Source organism: Chelonoidis abingdonii, chromosome 13, assembly GCF_003597395.2.
Source record: "Chelonoidis abingdonii isolate Lonesome George chromosome 13, CheloAbing_2.0, whole genome shotgun sequence".
In the NCBI taxonomy this organism is placed as follows: domain Eukaryota; kingdom Metazoa; phylum Chordata; order Testudines; family Testudinidae; genus Chelonoidis; species Chelonoidis abingdonii.
Genome location: NC_133781.1, coordinates 3,106,917 through 3,127,173, shown reverse-complemented (window position 1 = coordinate 3,127,173; position 20,257 = coordinate 3,106,917). Strand labels below are relative to the sequence as shown.

The following is a 20,257-nucleotide window of genomic DNA, read 5'->3' as shown; positions in this document are numbered from 1 at the left end:
GGGGGAGTAGGGGAAAGGAGGGAAGGATGGAGGGATGCAGGGATGGGAGGGGAGAGGAGGAGGAAGGATGAGAGTGGGGAGGAGAGGGATGGAGAGGGGGAGGCGCTGGGAGGGGGAAAGATGCAGGGGTGGGATGGAAGGGAAGAGAAGAAAGATGGAGGGGAGGAGTAAGGGAGGGGAGAGAGTGGAGGATGGTAGGATGGGGGTGTGGTGAAAAACAACGGGAGTAGGAATGGGGCAGAGGGGTTGGTGCTGGAGGCAGTGTTGTGGGGGGAGGAGTGGAGGAAGCAGTTGGGGGAGTTGTGGGGGAGAGGCAGGGAGGGGATTAGTGGGGGAGGAGTGAGGAAGGGGGCTGTGTGGAGGGGCAAGGCAGAGGTTCCCTCCCACCATGCTGGCATTTGCCTGCATTCACATGCAGTGGGGCCACAGACCCTGTGGGATCCCCGCATGGGAGGCGGGAAGGGACAGTGAGGGGACACCCCCCCAGATCAACATGCTCTAAGAGCAGCACCCTTCCCCTTCCCACTCTTAGCCCAAGTAACAACCCACAGCTGCACTCGGATGGACGTCAGCTGGGGATGCTTGGCGGGAGACAGAACTTGGGGTGTGGTGTCCCCCAAAGACACATGGCAGGAGCTCCCCGGGTATGGGTGAGGGAAGCTCGCCTGGGGAGCAGGTGAGGGGCAGGGGGCATGCACATGGCAGAGTGCTGCGCTCTACCCGTCTCCCAGGGGCATAGGGGCCATGGCCTCTTGGAGCAGCAGGAGGCGCTCTCCACCCAGGCTTCACCCACTCCCCTTCCTGCAGCCTCAGCTGGACCTGAGGACAGGTGGGTGGCTAGACAGAGGGAGGAATAGCTAGCTAGAGAAATAGATGGGGGGAAAGAGCGAGATGGATGAGAGGTTGGATGGATGGATGCTAGAAAAATGGATGGAGAGAGACAACTAGATGGATGTGAGGGATGGATAAAGAAATATGGATGGATGGAGACAGGAGAACGAATGGGTGAACAGGTAGAGGGATGGACAGCTAGGGAAATGGATGGGTCAAGAGATGACTGGAAGGTCGGATGGATGCAGGGATGAGCAGGTGGCTAGAGATACGGGGATGGACCAACCAGTGGACAGATAAATTGACAGATGGATAGACAGCAAGAAACAGAGTGAGGGATGGGTGGATGGATAGATGAAAGGATAACGGGATGGGATGGAGGGATGTAGATGGAGTATATGGGAATAGATAGATAGGAATTCAGCCTTTGCCCAGCTCCACCTGCCCTCACCCAGGCAGCAATGGGGGGGAGGGGTGGGTGCCAGGCCCCGCGCCAGCCTCGCCATATTTGGACATCTGCCATACACAGATGGGGCTGAAGCTAGCAGTAGCCAGGCCCCTTGGCAAAGATTGGCACCATGGTTTCTATCTCCCAATTCCTGGACTTCACTGCCCATCCCCAGAGGGTTGATACAAGTCAGGACATGCAGGTTCTGCAGGAGAACCTCCCCAACCCCAAGGGACATTCAGAGTGACCAGGATAAAAGGCAAATGAATATCCTGAGGTTGGGACCCTGTCGTGCCAGGCACTTCCCAGACTCGTAGTAACTGAGCCCACGTCTATACGACGCACCATTTCGGCGTGTTAAAATCGAAAGCTCGGGTTCGATAATGCGTCTCGTCTAGACGAATATCGAACCCAGAGGCCGCTTACATCGATTCGGAACTCCACAAAACCAACGGAGTTCCGGATTCACATGTGCGAGCCGCGACCAAACATCGATCGGCGGCGGTGAACGACGGGTGAGTAACTCGATTTTGATATTCGATTCCAGCTAACGCTATCTCGTAGCTGAAATTGCGTATCTAAAAATCGATGTTTCCGCGTCGTGTAGATGGGGCCTGAGAGATGAAGGTCTGTGTGCTCCATGATGCAACTTGGAGTCAATTCTCCTTGTCCTGTACAGCCATTTACAGATGGGGAAACTGAAAGTACACGGCAGAGGAAGTCACTTTCTCTCATGTGGGCCTGTTAGCACAACTGGAAAAATGGAACAAGGCGTCCTCCCCCGAGCCCCAGCCCAGTGGCCTGATGCCCTCGAGTCTGGCTGCCAGACTCTGGACAAGAGGCGCTGGCTGCAGCGTTCAGGCAAAGCTCAGCATCACCACTGGTTGGTCAGCTGGCTGGGCTGTTAGGACAAGGTGGGGGAGGGAAAGTGGGCTCATCCTCTCCAACCCAGCAGCCATGGTATGGCTACAGGATGGCCCAGGGTCTATCCGTAAACCCAGCTGCGCTGCGTGTAAGGGAGGGAGCACAGGGGGAAGAGCCAGTTGGCTCTGGCACACTGATGGGGGTCACCGATCTCTCTGGGCGCTGGAGGTGAAGGGCCAGTCTCCTCTGGTCTGTATGGCTGGCTGGCGGTAGACTCAGAGGGTAAATGGCCGGAGTGACCCATGCCCAGGCTCAAATCCCAGGGGTGGCTGCATGGCAAGCAGGCGGGGAGCTGCTCATGGGCCAAAGGCATGGTGAGAAGCGGCAGAGCTCAGCACCCACCCCGGTTCAAAGGGGAGGAGAGTATATCTCTATATCTATCTTGAGATCGGTCGTCGCACTGTGGGGGGAAGGATATTAGGCGCTGAGACTATGGGATGGGGGGATGATTGCCCCAGTGCAACCCACCCAACCCCAGAGTAGCCCAGAGGACCGAGCCCTCCCATAGCCCTGCCCCAGAGACACCGCCCATGTACTCTAGCCCACCCCTCGACCTGCCCCATACATCCTTTCCACACAGAGGACCTCACTTACACATGGATCTGGCTCACCCCAATGTGGACCTGCCCTACTACCCCTTTCACCCCAGAGACCCCCACACAGAGCCTGCACCACACACCCCTCTCCCCAAAGAACTCCACCACGATGGACCCTGCCCTACAAACCCTCCTCCCCTGGACCCTTGCCCCACACCACCCCACTCAGAGACTTACAACACAAGACCCGGGGCCCACCCCACGACCCTGCCCCTCACAAACCCACTCAGAGACCCACACCACAGCCCTGCCTCACATACTCCTCTTCCCACAACCTCCACTACATGGACCCTTGCCCCACACACAGCTCTCCGCAGAGACTGACACATACTGACCCTGGCCCGCCCCACAGATCCTGCCCCACACACCCCTCAACCCAGAGACCCCCACACACGGATTCTGGCACACTCCACGGACTCAGCCCCACACATCCCTCATACCAGAGACCCACACGCACGGACCCTGGCCCACCCCATGTATCCTGCCTCACACAGAGCTATCCCCAGAGACCCCCACACCAGGACCCTGGCCCACCCCATAGACCCTGCCCCACACACCCCACACCCCAGAATTCCATACACACAGACCTTGGCCCACCCCAAGGACCAGGCCTGCCCCACACACCCTTATTCCAAAGACCCCCCCACAGACTGGCCCACCCCATGGACCCTGCCCTACACATCCCTGTCCCCACAGACCCACACACACAGACCCTGGCCCTCACATCCCACTTCCCAGAGACCCACACACACAGACCCTGCCTCATATAACCCTACAGGTCCACCCGGGGGGGAGGCAAGTGGGGCAATTTGCCCCAGGCCCTGGGCCCCACAGGGGCCCTGTAGCGAGGTGGTGGGATACCCCATAGCCCCACTGAGGGACGAACCTCCCCTAACACCAGCATGGGCAGAGCTACTGGGTCCTGCGCCCGCCCCTCAGAGGTTACGGTGCAGACCTGGAAGTACAAAAGCTCACCTGCAGAGCTCAGTGGAGAACCAGCCGCTGCAGAGACCAGACGTCTGTGACCAAGCTCCCTCGTGGGAGACAGCAGCAGGCTGCGGCTGGCCTGAGGTCAAACCGGGCCAGCCGAGCCTACTCCTCGCTTGGTACCCCGAGGAGGACTGGATGGGCCTGCCCCCTCTCAGCTATCCCGAGGAGGAGCCTAGCGTCCTCGGCTGTCTCAAACACCATCGGTTCCTCAGGTTACTGAGGAACCGATGGTGTTCGAGACAACCGAGGACGCTAGCACGACCCGGGTAACCTACAAGGGGGAGTGTGGAAGTAGCCCAGAGGCAGCCGACCCTAGTCTGGCTGCAGCACTGCCTGAACCTATGTCAATGTATTGTGGCCAGGATCCCCACTGACAGCAGTGAGTCTTTGCCACTGCTAGGGCCCTGGGCTGGGACACAGTGGAGAGGGAGGGCCTGTGTCCCCCCTGCCACCCACTCCTGGGTGACAGGCTCCCCCCTTCTCCTTTTCTTGGCCTGGAGAGGCTAGGACAATTTGGCTATAGAACTATTGACTCAACCCCTGCTTAAAGGCCTGAGTCCTTGACTGTTTTGTTGCTGCCCCACCCTGACCTAGGGCCTGGGCTGCTTTTGAACTACTGACTCAGCCCCTGCTTAAAGGCCTGAGTCCTCGACTGTTTAGTTGCTGCCCCACCCTGACCTAGGGCCGGGGCTACTATTGCACTATTGACTCAGCCTCTGCTTAAAGGTCTGAGCCCCAACCATGTGCTTGCCATCCCAGACTGTCGCAGAGCCTGGACTGACAGCGACTTAGAGTGAGGTGGTGGGATACCCCACAGCCCCACTGAGGGACCACCCTCGGCAAAGCCCCTCTACATGCCCCCATGAGAATATAGCATTCTATAGTATTGCAACTTTTTGTTATGGAAGGGGCCCCTGACATTGCTTTTCCCCAGGCCCCCTGAATCCTCTGAATGGTCCTGTACCCCTCTCCCCACAGACCCCCACACATGGACCTGCCCCACACACAGCTGTCCCCAGAGACCTACACACACAGATTCTGGCCCACCCCATGGACCCTGCCCGACACACCCTTCATCCCAGAGACCCCACACACATGGACCCTGGCCCACCCCAGGAACCCTGCCCCCCCCACAGCTCTTCCCAGAGACCCTCCCCCACCCCGAGGACCCTGCCCCACAGACCCTTCATCCCAGAGACACACACACACAGACCCTGGCCCACTCCATTGACCCTGCCCCATGCACCTCTGTCCCCACAGACCCACATACATGGCCTCTGACTCACCCCAAAGACCCTGCCTCCAGAGCCAATCGGAGGGGGGTCCAGGAGGGCTATTTGGCCTGGGCCTCAAGTGTAAACACCTGTTAATTTTTTGGCATTTGATGAGTTTCACAACTTATTTTTATGCACATCCCTATCGGACCAAAATGTGACACACACTCTCAGCTTAGAGCTGCAAATTTAAGCAAATAAGAGATGTGATTTGGTAAAAGACATAATTTTTTTGTTAACTGATATAGACTTGTCATATTAAAGAGTTAAAATGTTCAATAAATATTAATAAAAATATATCAGTCCTGATGGCACAAGATTAGACTGTGATGAACGTGTCCTCTCAGATCAGCTGATTACATAAACAAACCACTACTAGTGGCTGGTGCTGGATCAAGTGTGTGTTAAAAAGGCAGAGAATTGTTACATTTTAGTGTCTTTATAGTTTTACATATAGTTGACTAAGGAATTATTTATGTGTGGGAATTCCTCATTATTATTTTCATATGGTAGCTAAAAGGTGACTGGTTGGTTGAGCCCTAGGCTCAGTAGCTTGGCCATCATCATAGGCTTTTGTAGTCTGTAGGCCCAGATTCAAGGTGAACATTTTTGAGGACAAACTTGTACAGTGCGTTTCATGAGGACGCATGTTTGAAATTTTTGGACATTACCCCTCTCTGTACCTGTGTCTGTGTTTACTATTTATATGTCATCCCTTTGTCTTCAGCTCAGCCTGTTATATTATACTTTGCGTGCTTGAGTTTTGATTCAGTGATAAGCATAATAACCTGTCTGACTGTTTCATTTTGTGTTCTTCATTAATATTCCTTGGTTTTAAGTCTTTTAAGCATTTGTGTACATGTTTACAGTGGAAGATTTCAAGCGTAGATAAGCTACTTACTTAGAGCAGAATATTTCAAGTGTGGATATGCTACATATTGACCAGATAGATCACTATGAAGCAGAAATTTGGAAGTGGCGCAAGCAAGAGACAGCGAAAACAACTGAGTGAAGCAGCAGCTAAGAGCTCAAAGCCAATAACTTCATTTCTCAAACCACTGGAAAGCACACCTTACTCAACAAACAATGCTACAGATAATGAAAACTCTGCAATTGCAACAGGTGATATTTCAATGCCAATACCTGAATATGAGGACAGTAGTTAAGGAGGAGATGTGCCAACAGTAACAGATGCAGCAGAAGATCCTGTGTACGATCAAGAAACTCAACAGCAACAGGAAGATGTAAATCTTATGCAGCAAGAGCAATTCATGAGTACTACAGGTTTGACTGACTGACATTGGAATTATTGACAAGAGCAATGCTGCCCAAATGAAGTCTTTTCTTCAAATTACTTCTGAAATTCCAAGTAACATTCCACAAGATGCTGATAATCCCACTTTCCCTACTCATCTGCTGACATTCAAAAACTCTTCCAAATGGTGAGACCTGCACAAGAGACTGGAGTATGGAAAAACAATCTCTGTACTGTACACCCTGGTTCATTTTGAACAAAAAAAGCTATAAATACATCAGTTCTCTCTGATCAATCAGAATGGAGCATCAAGAGAGGTTGGAGGAAGTTGAAAGACCGAATACCATTATATGAGAGTTCAACGTCACACAAAGAAAACGATGTTGCATGGAAATCAGCCAGTAGGGCAGCATCCGCTGAAAGTTCAGTTGAGAATTTACTCCTGACTGAACTCTCTACAGAAACTAATAACTGGAAGAAACTTCTTGAGCACATCCTGAATCTCATCCTTTTTCTTTCTGAGTGGGGATTGGCTTTCTTTGGTTCCAGTCAACGTATTGGTGATCGTGCAAATGGAAACTTTCTAGGCATAGTTGAGCTCCTCAGCAAATATGACCCATTTTTATCAGAGCATATTAAACATGTTTGAGAATTCCAAGAGTCAAAAGCGCATGCAAGTCCATTATCTCTTCACACGCATAAAAAACAAGTTTATTGAGCTATGTGGGTCATTCGTACAAACAACAATTTTTGATGAGATTCAAAATGCCTAGTATTTTCAATCATTGTTGATGCCACTCCAGATTGTTCTCACAAAGAACAGACTACTATGGTTATTCAATATGTTAAGATTGTAGACAGCTCAAAATTTTCTGTTGAAGAAAGGTTTATTTTGTTTGATAATTTCATGAGAAAAACTGAAAAAGAAATTGCTGCTCGAATACTAGCAATTCTAGAGACTTTAAGTTAGATTTTCAAGTCTGCATTGGTGAAGCCTATGACAATGGATCTAATATGGCTGGGAAATACAAAGATGCTCAAGCAGAACTACTTGTACATAATTCAAACTGAATTTTCTCCAGCTGTGGAAACCACACGCTAAGCCTTGTAGGTGTTGACTGTGTTGAATCATGCAAGGAGGCAATTACTTACTTTGGAACTGTTTCAGCAAATATACAGTCTCTTCAGTAGCAGTCCAAAAAGGTGGGAAATTCTGAAGCAATATCTTCCTGTTTCACTGTATGGGATGTCCAAAACTAGATGGTCTGCATGGATTGATGGTGTTCAACCAGTTGTGCAGCATTTGAATTTAGCGAGAAAGCTTTAAATTAGCTTGAATCTGTCTCTCAATCTCACTGCACAGGCTCGAACTGAACTTCAGTCTATTCAGAACCACATGTCCAAATTTGAATGCATTCTGATGTCATCTTTGTGGATGAAACTACTTACAATGATCCACCAAACTCATCTGGTAATTGAAGCACATAATGTTACACTTGATGTTGAAAGGGATAACATTGAAAGTCTTATCAATGACATTCAACGGATTTGTGAACAATGGGATGCGATCCTGACTGAATCCAGATTAGTAGCACAGAATATTGGCATTTCATCTGAGTTCACCAATTGCAATTTACCAACTGAATCTGATGCCGAGCAGCATTATAGGGTCAATGTCTTCCTTGTCATCATTGACTCTTCAGTGAGGTCTTATATGTCGATTTGAGTCACTGTGACTAATTTGTACCCTTTTTGGGTTTCTTTGGCAGTTGAACAGACTGAGTAATGAAGACCTACTTTCTGCAGCTGAACAATTTCAGCAACAGTACAACGAAGATATCTCAAAAGATCTTAGTGATGAGGTCATCTTCCTCAAACAAATATATTCCATGAACTTTAAATTGGTTTGCAAGCCAAAGGAATTGCTTCAAGAAATTATAGAATATCAGGGTCGGAAGGGACCTCAGGAGGTTCTCTGATTCAACCCCCTGCTCAAAGTAGGACTAATCCTCAGACAGATTTTTGCCCTGGATCCCTCAATGGCTCCCTTAAGGATTAAAGTCATAACCCTGGGTTTAACAGGCCAATGCTCAAACCATGGAGCTATCCCTCCCCTCCTTAGATGGTCTGGGGTGTTTCCTACTATCACAATTGCATCGTGTATTTTTGTCATTTTGCCTGCATCAGTGGCTTCAGGTGAATGCAGCGTCAACGTGTTGAAGCAGGTAAAGAACTATCACTATTCAACTATGGGACAAGAGCATTTGAATGGGCTCACTATGCTTAATATCAGCTGTGACATTGCACTAAAGCTAGATTTTTTCGTCAACAATTAGTGCATTTGCACAGGAAAAAGGCTAGAAAAGCATTTGTTACATAAAAAAATATTCAAATTTATGTCTCACTCTTTTTTTGGTGCCTTATTTTGTTTTCCTATGTCGTCATTTTATATTTTTATTATGGCTTAGGGCCTCAAAAGCTGGAAGTGGTCTGGGCCTCTCTGGACCTCTGAGAGGGCCTGCCTGCCCCAAACACCCCTCTCCCCACAGACCCACACACACAGACCCTGCCCCACCCCACGGACCCTTCCCCATACATCCCTCTCCCCAGAGACTCCCACATATGGACCCTGCCCCAAACACTCCTCTCCCCACAAACCCCCACACCTGGACTCTGGGTTACCAAATGGACCCTGCCCTACATACTCCTCACCCCAGAGACCCCCACACACAGACTCTGGCCCACCCATTGGACCCTGCCCCACACATCCCTCACCCCAGAGACCCACACAGACGGACCTTGCCCCCTCCCCAACCACGGATCCTGCCCCACTCACCCCAGACATGCCCCTAAGGGGCCCCCTCTGCTCACCTCCCCCCGTGCCCTGACTCACATTCGCAGATAGGTTTGGGGAAGCTCCAGCGCCCCACCTTGGTGCAGTTGCTGCGGGCGCTACCCACGAGGCGGAAGCCAGGATTGCAGTGATATTCCACCCAGGTGCCCTCCACAGGAACCCGCTCCATGCTGCGCGGCACCGCCTGCCCGTTCTCCAAGCTCAGGTGTATCTTGGGACAAGTCCGCACTGCTGGGGAGGGGGACAGTCAGAGCCAGAGCCCCACCCCCGAGACACCCCACCCTCAGCCTGGGTTGGAGCCAGCGCCCCCTAAAGAGGAAAGACCCCAGGCCTCATTCCCCACCCCCTGTGCCAAGCAGTCCCCGCCCTGAGGCCGGATGGGAGCCAGCGACCCCTAGAGAGGAAAGGCCCCATGCCCCATTCCCTGCCCCCCCTGAGCTAGGCAGTCCCTGCCCTGGGGCCAGATGGGAGACAGCACCCCCTAGAGGGGAAAGGCCCCATGCTCCATTCCCTGCCCCCCTGCAAGCCAGCCAGTCAGTCTCCACCATGGGCCTGGGTTGGACACAGTGCCCCCTGGAGGGGAAAGGCCCCATGCCCCACCCTCTCTGACCCAGCCAATCCCCCTGCCCTGGGGTCAGATTCCCAGAGCTGGTGCCCCCGAGGGCGGAAAGGCCCTGTGTCCCGTCCCCAGGGTGGGCGTGGGGGCCGGAGGTGACTCACAGCAGCGGCTGGCATGGCCCATCTCAGTCCAGGTCCCGTTGGGCAGACACTTGCGCACCTTGGGCCCCACGATCTCGCGGTCGGGCCGGCACACATACTCGATCTCATAGTCGAAGGGCAGGAAGCGCACTGTCTGCACCTGGTCCGGGGTGAGGCCCCGGTACCGGATCCCCCCGTCCCGCGGCGGGTGGATGATCTCACAGCCTGGGGGGTGCAGAGCGGGGCACCGTCAGGTGAGGGGGCCTCCGGCTGAGCTGGGGGGACAGGAGTGGGGTGGGTGGGGGAAGAGCAATTGTGTGCGCAGGGGGAGGTGTCCTCGCGCGTATGTACTTTTGTTGGGTTCCCCATGCTTGTGTCTGTGTGCATCCCCAAGTGTGTGTGAGTGCATGCACATTTATGCACAGAGGAGAGGAGTGGAGAGCTGAGCATGTCAGCTTGCGCACGGGGGTACATGCAGGGGTATATGTGGGAGTCGGGGGGGGGCTCCTTGGGAGCACCGCTGGCACGAGGGGGTCCTGGCGTGGATTATGAGGCTTTTGGGGGTGGGATGAGCAGAGAAGCCTGGTGGGTCTGGCCCAGCATGCGAGGCTGGAGGGGGAGTGGGTCCCATGTACCTGTCGTGCTGTTGAGTCCCAGCGCCCCAGAGCCAGGATCTGGAATTAGCACCACGCTCAGCAGCAGGAGCAGCATCTGCAGAGGTGGAGGGGAGAGGCAATGAGAATGGGGATAGGGGATGGGGATACAACCTGTCCCCCACATGATTACACAGAGGGCCAACTGCCACAGGGTTATCACAAGGCAAGAACCCAGGAGTCCTGGCTCCCAAAGACCTTACTCCTGCTCTAACCCACTAGACCTCACTGCCCTCCCAGAGCCAGCAGAGAACCCAGGAGTCCTGGCTCCCAGCCCCCCTGCTCTAACCCACTAGATCACACTCCTTCCAGAGCCTCAGGTTAGAACATGAGAACGGCCAGACTGGATCAGACTAATGGTCCATCTAGCCCAGTATCCTGTCTTCCAACAGTGGCCAATGCCAGGTGCCCCAGAGGGAATGAACAGAACAGGTGATTACCAAGTGATCCATCCCATCACCCATTCCCAACTTCTGGCAAACAGAGGCTAGGGACACCATCCCTGCCCATCCTGGCTAATAGCCATTGATGGACCTATCCTCCATGAACTTATCTAGTTCTTTTTTTAACCTTGTTATAGTTTTGGCCTTCAGAACATCCTCTGGCAAAGAGTTCCACAGGTTGACTGTGCATTGTATGAAGAAATACTCCCTTTTGTTTATTTTAAACCTGCTGCCTATTTATTCCATGAGGTGACACTAGCTTTTGTGTGATGTGATGGGGTAAATAACACTTCCTTATTTACTTTCTTCACACCCATCATGATTTTACAGATCCCTGTCATATACACTGCACCCACTGGATCACCCTTGTCCACATGCTTCTTGACTCCCTCAAAAAATTCTAGTAAATTGGTGAGGAATGATTTCCCTTTACCAAAACCATGTTGACCCCTCCCCAACAAGTCACATTCATCTATGTGTCTGGCAATTCTGTTCTTTACTATGGTTTCAGTCAATTTGCCTGGTACTGAGGTTAGGCTTACCGGCCTGTAATTGCCAGGATCACCTCTGGAGCCTTTCTAAAAGACCACAGCTAGATAGGACTAGTAGTCCTGGCTCCCAGCCCCCCTGCCCCAAGCCCTAGACCTCACTCCCAGGGCTTTAAGAAGGTCTGAATGAAGCAGTAAGCACCACAGAGGGAAAGACTAAAGATTCTGGACATAATGTCAGAGTTAGAAAATAAGACCGGGAACAGCATGTGAATATCTACACATTCCTAGTCCCTAGTGCCCCCATGTGGCCATTTGTGACCTGACCAGCGGGTTCCAGCTGGAGGATGGCAGAGAGGAGAGGAAGCCCAGGCAACTCTGTTTACCTGGACAGAAGACAATGGATAGAGGTGGGGCTTGGGGGAAGTGATATCAGATGCCCAGCTGGAAAGTAAAGGGGGCTCGGGACTGGAGAGACAGAGCAGGCAGAGCCCACCTGGATGGAGGGAAGACTTGGATGTGCTGTGCTGAGGGATGCCAGGCCTGAGGGCCTTGAGAGTTTCCTATGCTGTGTTCAGATGCTCAGTAAACCCTCCTGTTTTACGCTGGCTGAAATCACTTGGTCTAGAGAACAGGGTTGCATTATTTCCTCTGGGAGTGGAGGCTCCAGGAGTCCAGAGTGAGTGGACTCCCTGAGGGGGCCCATGGCGAGAAACAGGCATGCTAAGGCTCAGAGAGGTGTGGTTCCAGGATGCGGAGGGGCTTAACCCCTGAGAGTGGACCCCCAAGAAGGGCTGTCACACTGAAGGGGGTTCCCCCCAGGGACCGCACAGGGCCAAGAGCGGGCACAACCTGTAAGTCTGTGACATCATTGCATAGGAATAGCTGCCCCCACTGCTGACCCCCACCCCCTGTGTGCCCATTACAAGGGAAGAGCTGTCTCTGCTCCTGAGCCTACTATATCCAATTGGTGCTCCTCCTGTTGGTTTGTAAATTGGATCTAGTGGGTGAGACACGGGATGTCTTAGGCCACGTCTAGACTACGCGCCGTATCGGCGCGTTAAAATCGATTGCTTGGGGATCGATATATCGCGTCTAATCTAGACGGGATATATCGATCCCTGAGCGCGCTTATATCGATTCCGGAACTCCACCAACCCCAACGGAGTTCCGGAATCGACATGGCGAGCCGCGGACATCGATCCCGCGCGGTGAGGACGGGTGAGTAAATCGATTTTAGATATTCGACTTCACCTGCGTTATTCACGTAGCTGAAATTGCGTATCTAAAATCGATTTTACCCCGTAGTGTAGACCAGCCCTTAGAGCCAGGACTTCTGGGTTCTAGCTCTGGCTCTTTGGAGGGGAGTGCGGTCTAGTGGTTGGGGGGGCACTTGCTAGAGTACCCCAAATGCCTGTGGCAGTGATAATGTGTGATATGTCCTGTCTCAGCATGAACAGAGACAGCAGTGCCCAGAGGGGCCGCTGAGGGTGACTTACAGAAACACAGAAAGCGCAGGGCTATTCCCTCTCACTGAGGCAGCCGGGAAGGGGACACACACACACACACACACACACAGCAGGACTCATTCTACGGGAGGGACAAACACATGCTAAGTAAATCTCATTGCCTTGAGCAGGGGGCAGCGCGCGCAAGCGCACACACACACACACAGAGTAGATGACTCATCTCGTCCAGCAGGGGGAGCATGAATTTACACAAACAACGGATGCTAGCAGAGGGCAGGCAGCAGCGTCACTTTCTGCACACACACACATACACACGCAGCAGCAGCTGCAGCACTCATCTCGTCCAGTAGGGAGCAGCAGGGACAGACAGACAGACATGCACACCCCAGGACTCATCCCGCCCAGCAGGGAGCAGCAGGGGCAGCCCTGAGCCAGCCCTCCCTGGGGTGGACCTGTGCAGTCCCCCCTACCTTGCAGCAGTCGTGTGGTGGGTCGTGCCGACCTGTTCTTCCTCCTTGCACAGGGCAGTCGCTCAACACCGTGGCACCCACCAACCAGCCCTGAAAGCTGGAAACATAAACACCCCTCTTAGAAACAACCTAGTCTCCTCCCCACCTGCTCCGCCGGCCCCCCAGAAATGGCTTCCCTGACCCCTGCATATCTCACCACATGGCCTGCTTTGGGGTTGGGTGCAAAGTGAGCAATGCGGGTACAATATCCCTCGGGGGAGGATTGTCCTGGGGTATCTGGACCCCTCCACTGCCTGCACTACCCTTACACATGGCCCAGACACTAGCCTGAGCTCAAACCAGCCCCCGCGTGAGCCTGGGGTACAGCCGTACTGGCTCCTGGATGGGGGGCAGCTGTGGTGAAGGCTCTGAGGGTCACTGCCCAGAGCTAGCTGCATCAGCCCAATGTCTTGCCACGTCATAACCGGAGGGGCTCAATGACTGTGAGGGGGGGGTTCCCAAGCTTTTCCCGCCTGAGGCTGTGGAACCCGCTGCCACAGGACATAGCCAAGGTCAAGAGCTGGGCAGGAGTCCACGGGTGACGGGCAGGTTCCTCAGAGGGGAACATGCAGCACCACGTCCAGGGAAAGGTGGTGAGATTACTGCTTTGGGGCTGGAGCCGATCTCTGGTTACGGGAGCCCAGTGTGGGGGCAGGTTACACCCAGTGGCTGCTGTGGATTCTCACAGCAAAGGGGGAAATGTTCAGCCAGCTCTAATCAGAGCCCCTCTGAACCGCCTGCAAGGGGCGCTCACCCCCATTTCACAGCAGGGGAAAGTTAGGAACAGTGACTTCGAAAATCCATAGCAGAACCCAGGCCTCCTGGCGCCCCACTCCTCCCTCTAACCACTAAATCTCCCCTGCTCTTCCAGTACCCAGGAGTCCTGCCCCACCCCCTGTATTGCAGTGCACACCCAGAGAGGTTGCTAGTTCATTGTTACCAATTAACATGGCAATGGGGCCTTCACCTATGCAGCCAAACCCAGCCCAACATGCGCCCCAGGCCTGTGGAGTCACGGGCAGATCTAAGGCTGTTTAGCCCAGGCAGCAGAGGCGTGTGCCCTTTGCTGCTCAGGGCGCGGGCCCCAGCTGAGCAGGTAACCCACTGGTCTGCGGACATGGGGGCCCCAGCACTTCAGAGCAGGGAGCTCTGGGAAGCCAGGGAGAGTCAGGCAGGGCAGCCAGGAGGAGCCAGGCAGGGGAGCCAGGGGGAAGCCAGGCAGGGAAACTGGTGGCAGTGAGGCAGGAGAGCTGGGGGCAGAAGCTAGGCGAAGGAGCTGGGGGGAGCCAGGCAGGGGAGCTGGGGGGGAGCCAGGCCAGGGAGCCACAGGGGGAGCCCAGAGGGGTAGCCGAGGGGGAACCAGGGGAAGCCGGGGGGAAGCCAGGCAGGGGAGCCAGGGGGGAGCCCAGCGAGGGAACCAAGGGGGAAGCAAGGGAAGCCAGGGCGGAGGGGGAGTCAGGGCGGAGCCAGGCAGGGGAGCCAGGCAGGGGAGCTGGGGATTGGGGTGGGAAGCAGCAGGCATCTGAAACCACACTGGGTTCAGCAAGGTGGCACATGACTCGGCCGGCCATCCTGGGCCAGCATGACAGTCGCAGTGCTACCGTCTCACCAGTAGAGGGAGCTACCAGGGCATCTGGGGCAGGCAGGGGGGCCCTCGCGTGAATGCAGGGGTGGGAATTGAAGGCTGGGCTCCTGCCAGCATTGTAGCTGGGGAGGGGGAGCAAGGTAGGTGCAGATTGAATCTCAGTCCCGGGGGAAATATAACCCCCTAGGATCTCAGCAGGGGCCTTGCCTAGTGCACGGATGATTCGGGCTGGTGCAGCAAGGTGCGACGTGCCAACTGTGGCGACTGCTGGGATGGTGCTGGCTCCCCGCCGAGCTGGACGCAGCTGGCCAGGGAGCAGCCCACGCTGTGCTCTTGCTCCAGCTGGGCTCTGTGCCGTGGTGGCTCCGGGGCAGGGTGCTGAGGGGCTGGACAGTGAAGCAGTTAATGCCATGGGGCGGGGTCCAGGGCCAGAGAAGAAAGGCCGCCATTGCACTGCACAGAAAATCCCAGAACCCAGATGGGCGTGGCCTGCAGCTGGTCTGCCTCCAGCATTTATTATCGATACCACAGCACAGCTGGGTGGGGCCGAGCCTGGAACACAGGGCACCTTGGCCAGCCTTTGAGCTCAGCTGGCCCCTCTAGGAGTCAATCTGGAGTCACCCCTGACTGCAATGGGGGTAGGGGCGGGCTCTGAGCTCAGCTCCAGGGGTCAATCCAGAGTCACCCCTGACTGCCAGGAGGGCAGGGCTGGGCTCTGAGCTCAGCTCCCAGAGGATAATCTGGAGTCACACAAACACACACTGTACACACCACACACACTCCCACAGCTGAGGGGAGTGGGGGGCTGGAGGGAGCTGAGGGCACTGGGCGAGGAGTGATGAGGAGAGTTGGGGTTGGGAGGAACTGAGGCCAATGGGCAGGGGGGGCTGAGGGCAGGGGGGCCAAGAGGAGTGGAGGGAGCTGAGGGTGCTGGATGGGGAGTGATGAGGGGAGTGGGAGGTGGGGGGAACTGAGGACACTGGGCAGGGGGGGCTGAGGGGAGCAGGGGGCTATGGGGTGCTGAGAGCAGGGGGGCCAAGGGAAGTAGGGGGAGCTGAGGGAACTGGGCGAGGGGAGTGGGGGCTGGGTGGAGTCCCTGATAAACTAGGACAGAAGCAATTGTGACTCTTGAATCTTTTATTGCACTGAATAAATCCTGAGAACAAGGGTTTTGGCTTTGGGCTGGTAGCAAATGATAGGGCTGCAGGTCAGGAGTGAGGGGCACCGGCAGAGCTTGGGGGCAGGGCTGGGCTAGCAGGGACTGCGGGTCAGGATTGAGTGGCACCAGCAGAGCTGGGGCGAGTCCATGGCTGGGCTAGCAGGGGGCTGCGGGTTGGGAGTGAGGGGCACTGTCATAGCTGGCAGGGCCTGGGATAGCAGGGGGCTGTGGGTTGGGAGTTGGGGCACTGGCAGAGCTGGGGGGGGCTGGGCTAGCAGGGGCTGTGGGTTGGGAGAGAAGGGCACTGGCAGAGCTGAGGGGGTGGTCTGTGCTAGCAGGGAGCTGTGGGTTGGCAGTGAGGGGCACTGGCAGAGCTGGGGGTGCCCATGGTTGGGCTAGCAGGGGGCTGTGGGTTGGGAGAGAAGGGCACTGGAAGAGCTGAGGGGGTGGGCTGGGCTAGCAGGGGCTGTGGGTTGGGAGAGAAGGGCACTGGAAGAGCTGAGGGGGTGGGCTGTGCTAGCAGGGGCTGTGGGTTGGGAGAGAAGGGCACTGGCAGAGCTGAGGGGGTGGGCTGTGCTAGCAGGGGCTGTGGGTTGGGAGAGAAGGGCACTGGCAGAGCTGAGGGGGTGGGCTGTGCTAGCAGGGGGCTGCGGGTTGGGAGTGAGGGGCACTGGCAGAACTGGGGGTGCCCATGGCTGGGCTAGCAGGGGGCTGTGGGTTGGGAGAGAAGGGCACTGGCAGAGCTGGGGAGGGTGGGCTGTGCTAGCAGGGGGCTGTGGGTTGGGAGTGAGGGCACTGGCAGAGCTGGGGGTGCCCATGGTTGGGCTAGCAGGGGGCTGTGGGTTGGGAGAGAAGGGCACTGGCAGAGCTGGGAAGGGTGGGCTGTGCTAGCAGGGGGCTGCGGGTTGGGAGTGAGGGGCACCGGCAGAGCTGGGGGTGCCCATGGTTGGGCTAGCGGGGGCTGCGGGTCGGGAGTGAGGGGCACCGGCATAGCTGGGGGGTGATGCCCCTCCCCCCACACTGTTTGCTTCCTCCCAGCCCCAGTGGGGTAATTATCCCAGGCACTAATCACAGTTGACAACAATTTCTAAGCCGGTTGCCTAGTTACCTGCTCAGCCAGCCCCAGGCCTGCACAGGACACAGGCTCCTCCCCCAGCCTCTGGCCCCTCCTGCCACACCTGCAGGGGGTTCCCCACACCCCCCTACAAACCCTGTGCACTGGAATCCCAGCTAGGCACAGGCAAGGCGCTGCTGTGGGGAAACTCACAGCACTGGGCCCCATCTGGGCACTGCTGCAAGGAAGCTCGCAGCATGGTGCCCCCACAGGGCACTGCTCTCTCCATGCTGACTCCTGCCCTTGAGGGCCCTGTGGGAGCAGACAGATCCACTATGGGATATTTATAGAGATGTGGGACTCAGCACTTTGGAAAGGAATAAATAACTCGCCTGGACTCAGTGTCTGCATTAGCCAAGCGCTTCCCTCCCCCACCCAAAAACTAGATCTACACACCCACCCCCACTTTGCTGGTGCCCCTCAGTCCTGACCTGCAGCCCCCAGATAGCCCAGCCCTGCGCTGTTTGCACATTGTCCTCCTGGTACCAGCAGCACCTGTGGGTGGCCAGGGGAGCACAGGCCGGGAGGATACAGGGAGGGATCCCAGTAGTGGGGGAGCTGGGTGGCATGGGGAACATCATGGGGAGAGTGGGCTGTGGGGGAGGGTCGTGGGAGGAATCTCGGCAGAGGGAGAGGTGGGGGACATGGGGAGAGCAGGCTGGGGGGATTAGGGGAAGAATTCTGGCACTAGGGGAGGCGGGCGGTGTGGGGAATGCAGGTGTGGCAGGAGAGGAGGAGGTGGGTATCATGGGGAGTGAAGGCTGCGGGGGGGAGGGGATTGGGAGAGGGATCCAAGCAGTGGGGGAGGCAGGTGGCATGGAGAGCGCAGGCCGGAGGGATGTCAGAGGAGGGATCCCAGCAGTGGGGGAGGTGGGAGGCACGGGGAGCACAGGTCGGGGTGGGAGGGATCGGGGGAAGGATTCCAGCAGTGGAGGAGATGAGCGGTGTGGGGGAGCACAGGCCTGGGGAGATCATGGGAGGGATCCCAGCAGAGGGGGAGGTGGACGGCGTGGGGAGTACAGGCCAGTGGGGATCGAGGGTGGGATCCCAGCAGAGGGGAAGGTGAATGGAGTGGGGAGCCAGGCTGGGGGAGATCAGGGGAGGGATTCTGGCATAAGCGGAGGCAGCTAGCATGTGGAGCGCAGGCTGGGGCTGGGGGGAGATTGGGAGAAGGATCCCAGCAATGGGGGAGGTGGGTGGCATGGTGAGCGTAGGCCAGGGGAGATTGGGGTGGGATCCCAGCAGTGAGAGAGGCATGTGGTGTGGGGAGCATAGGCAGGATGGGGATCAAGTACAGGATCCTAGCCAAGGGGGAGGTGGATGGCATGGGGAGCGCAGGCTGGTGGGAGTGGAAGGGTGGGATCCCAGCAGAGGGGGAGGCAGGCAGCATGGGGAACACAGGTTGGGTGGGGGAATCGGGGGAGGGATTCCAGCAGTGGGGGAGGCGGCGGGGTGGGGAGCGCAGGCCAGGGTTGACGGGGGAGGGATCCTGGCAGTGGAGGAGGTGGGTGGTGTGGGGTGAGTGCAGGCCGGGCAGGGGTCAGGGGAGGGATCCTGGCAGGGGGGAAGGCATGAAGCATGGGGAGCGCAGGCAGGGTGAGGAATTGGGGGAAGGGATCCCAGCAATGAGGGAGGTGGGAAGCATGATGAGTGCAGGCCGGGGGAGAATGGGGGAGGGATCCCAACACTGGGGGAGGGGGACGGCTTAGGGAGCCCAGGCAGGGGTGGAGGATCAGGGGAGGGATCCCTGCAGAGGGGGAGGTGGGTGGTGTGGGCAGCACAGGCTGGGTGGGGGATGGGGAGAAGGGATCCTGGCAATGAGGGAGGTATGAGGTGTGGTGAGCGCAGGCCGGGGGTGATTGGGTGCAGGATCCCAGCAGAGGGGAAGGTGGATGGGGTGGGGAGCGCAGACCTGGGGGGACTGGACAATGGATCCTGGCAGTGGAGGCCGCAGACAGCATGAGGAGCGCATGCTGGGGGGGATTGTGGGAGGGATTCCAGCAGAGCAGGAGGTTGGTGGTGTGGGGTGCGCAGTCTGGGGAGGATTGGGGTGGGATCCTGTCAGTGGGGGAGGTGGGCCCCAAGGAGGAACGCAGGCCGGGGGAGTGGATGTGGGATCCCAGCGGAGGGAAAAGTGGGCAGTGGAAAAGGTGGGAATCCCAGTGGAGGGAAAGGTGGGGATCAGGGGGTGGGATCCCAAGAGAGGGGGAAGGCAGGCATGGAGGGGAGTGCAGGTTGTGGGGGGATTGCGGGAGGGATCCCAGCAGAGGGGCAGGTGGGCAGTGTGGGGGAGTGCAGGTTGAGGGGGGATTGCAGGAGGGATCCCAGCAGAGGGGGAGGCGGGTGGCATGAGAAGGATCGCAGGAGGGATCCCAGCAATTAGGGTGGGGGGCAACATGGGGGAGCACAGGTCTGGGGGGGGCAAGGAGGGATCCCACCAGTGGGGGAGGCAGTCAGTTTAGGGATTGCAGGCTGGGGGGTGGGGGGAGGGCAGGATCCCAGCACAGTTGGCAGCCTGGGGGTGGAGCTCATGCTGGGGACAGTGGATCAGGGACAGAACCTGGCAGTGGAGGTGACAGGTGGGGCCTGTCCATTATCCAGCATCCCATGGCCTGTTCTCCTCACCCCATCTGCTGCTCCGACCCTCTGCCCTGCACCCCTCTGCCCATTGGGCGCTGGCAGCCGGGAGGAGGTGCCCATTGAGCTGGCAGTGTCTGGGCTGTCACTGGAGCGAGGGGATCTAACCCCTGCCTGGCATCCTGGCCAGTCCCTGGGCACAACCCCTGCAGTCCTGACACCATCCTACCTCCTCACCACCTGCCATATCCACTTGTCTGGCTTCCCCCTACACCCACCCTCACCCTCCCTCATCCCCCCGTCCCCCCATCTGGGCTCTCCCCCACCCCTGCTCCATTTCCTCCCCTTCCCCTCACCCTTTGCCTCATTACATCCCCTCCCCTCACCCC

The 20,257-nt window shown here is 56.6% G+C and overlaps 1 protein-coding gene across 1 annotated transcript in view; it reads right to left on the bottom strand.

Moving 5' to 3' along the window:
- LOC116824972 (gamma-aminobutyric acid type B receptor subunit 1-like) overlaps window positions 1-13,490 on the bottom strand; it is a 48,933-nt gene extending 35,443 nt beyond the window's left edge. Inside the window, exons 1-4 of the mRNA XM_075072073.1 lie at window positions 13,395-13,490; window positions 10,507-10,582; window positions 9,893-10,096; window positions 9,190-9,400 (exon numbers count right to left, since the gene is read on the bottom strand). Coding sequence (XP_074928174.1) covers window positions 9,190-9,400; window positions 9,893-10,096; window positions 10,507-10,582 — 491 coding nt within the window. The 5' untranslated portion in view covers window positions 13,395-13,490. The remainder of the gene's footprint in view (window positions 1-9,189; window positions 9,401-9,892; window positions 10,097-10,506; window positions 10,583-13,394) is intronic.
- Between the last annotated feature and the right edge of the window lie 6,767 nt (window positions 13,491-20,257).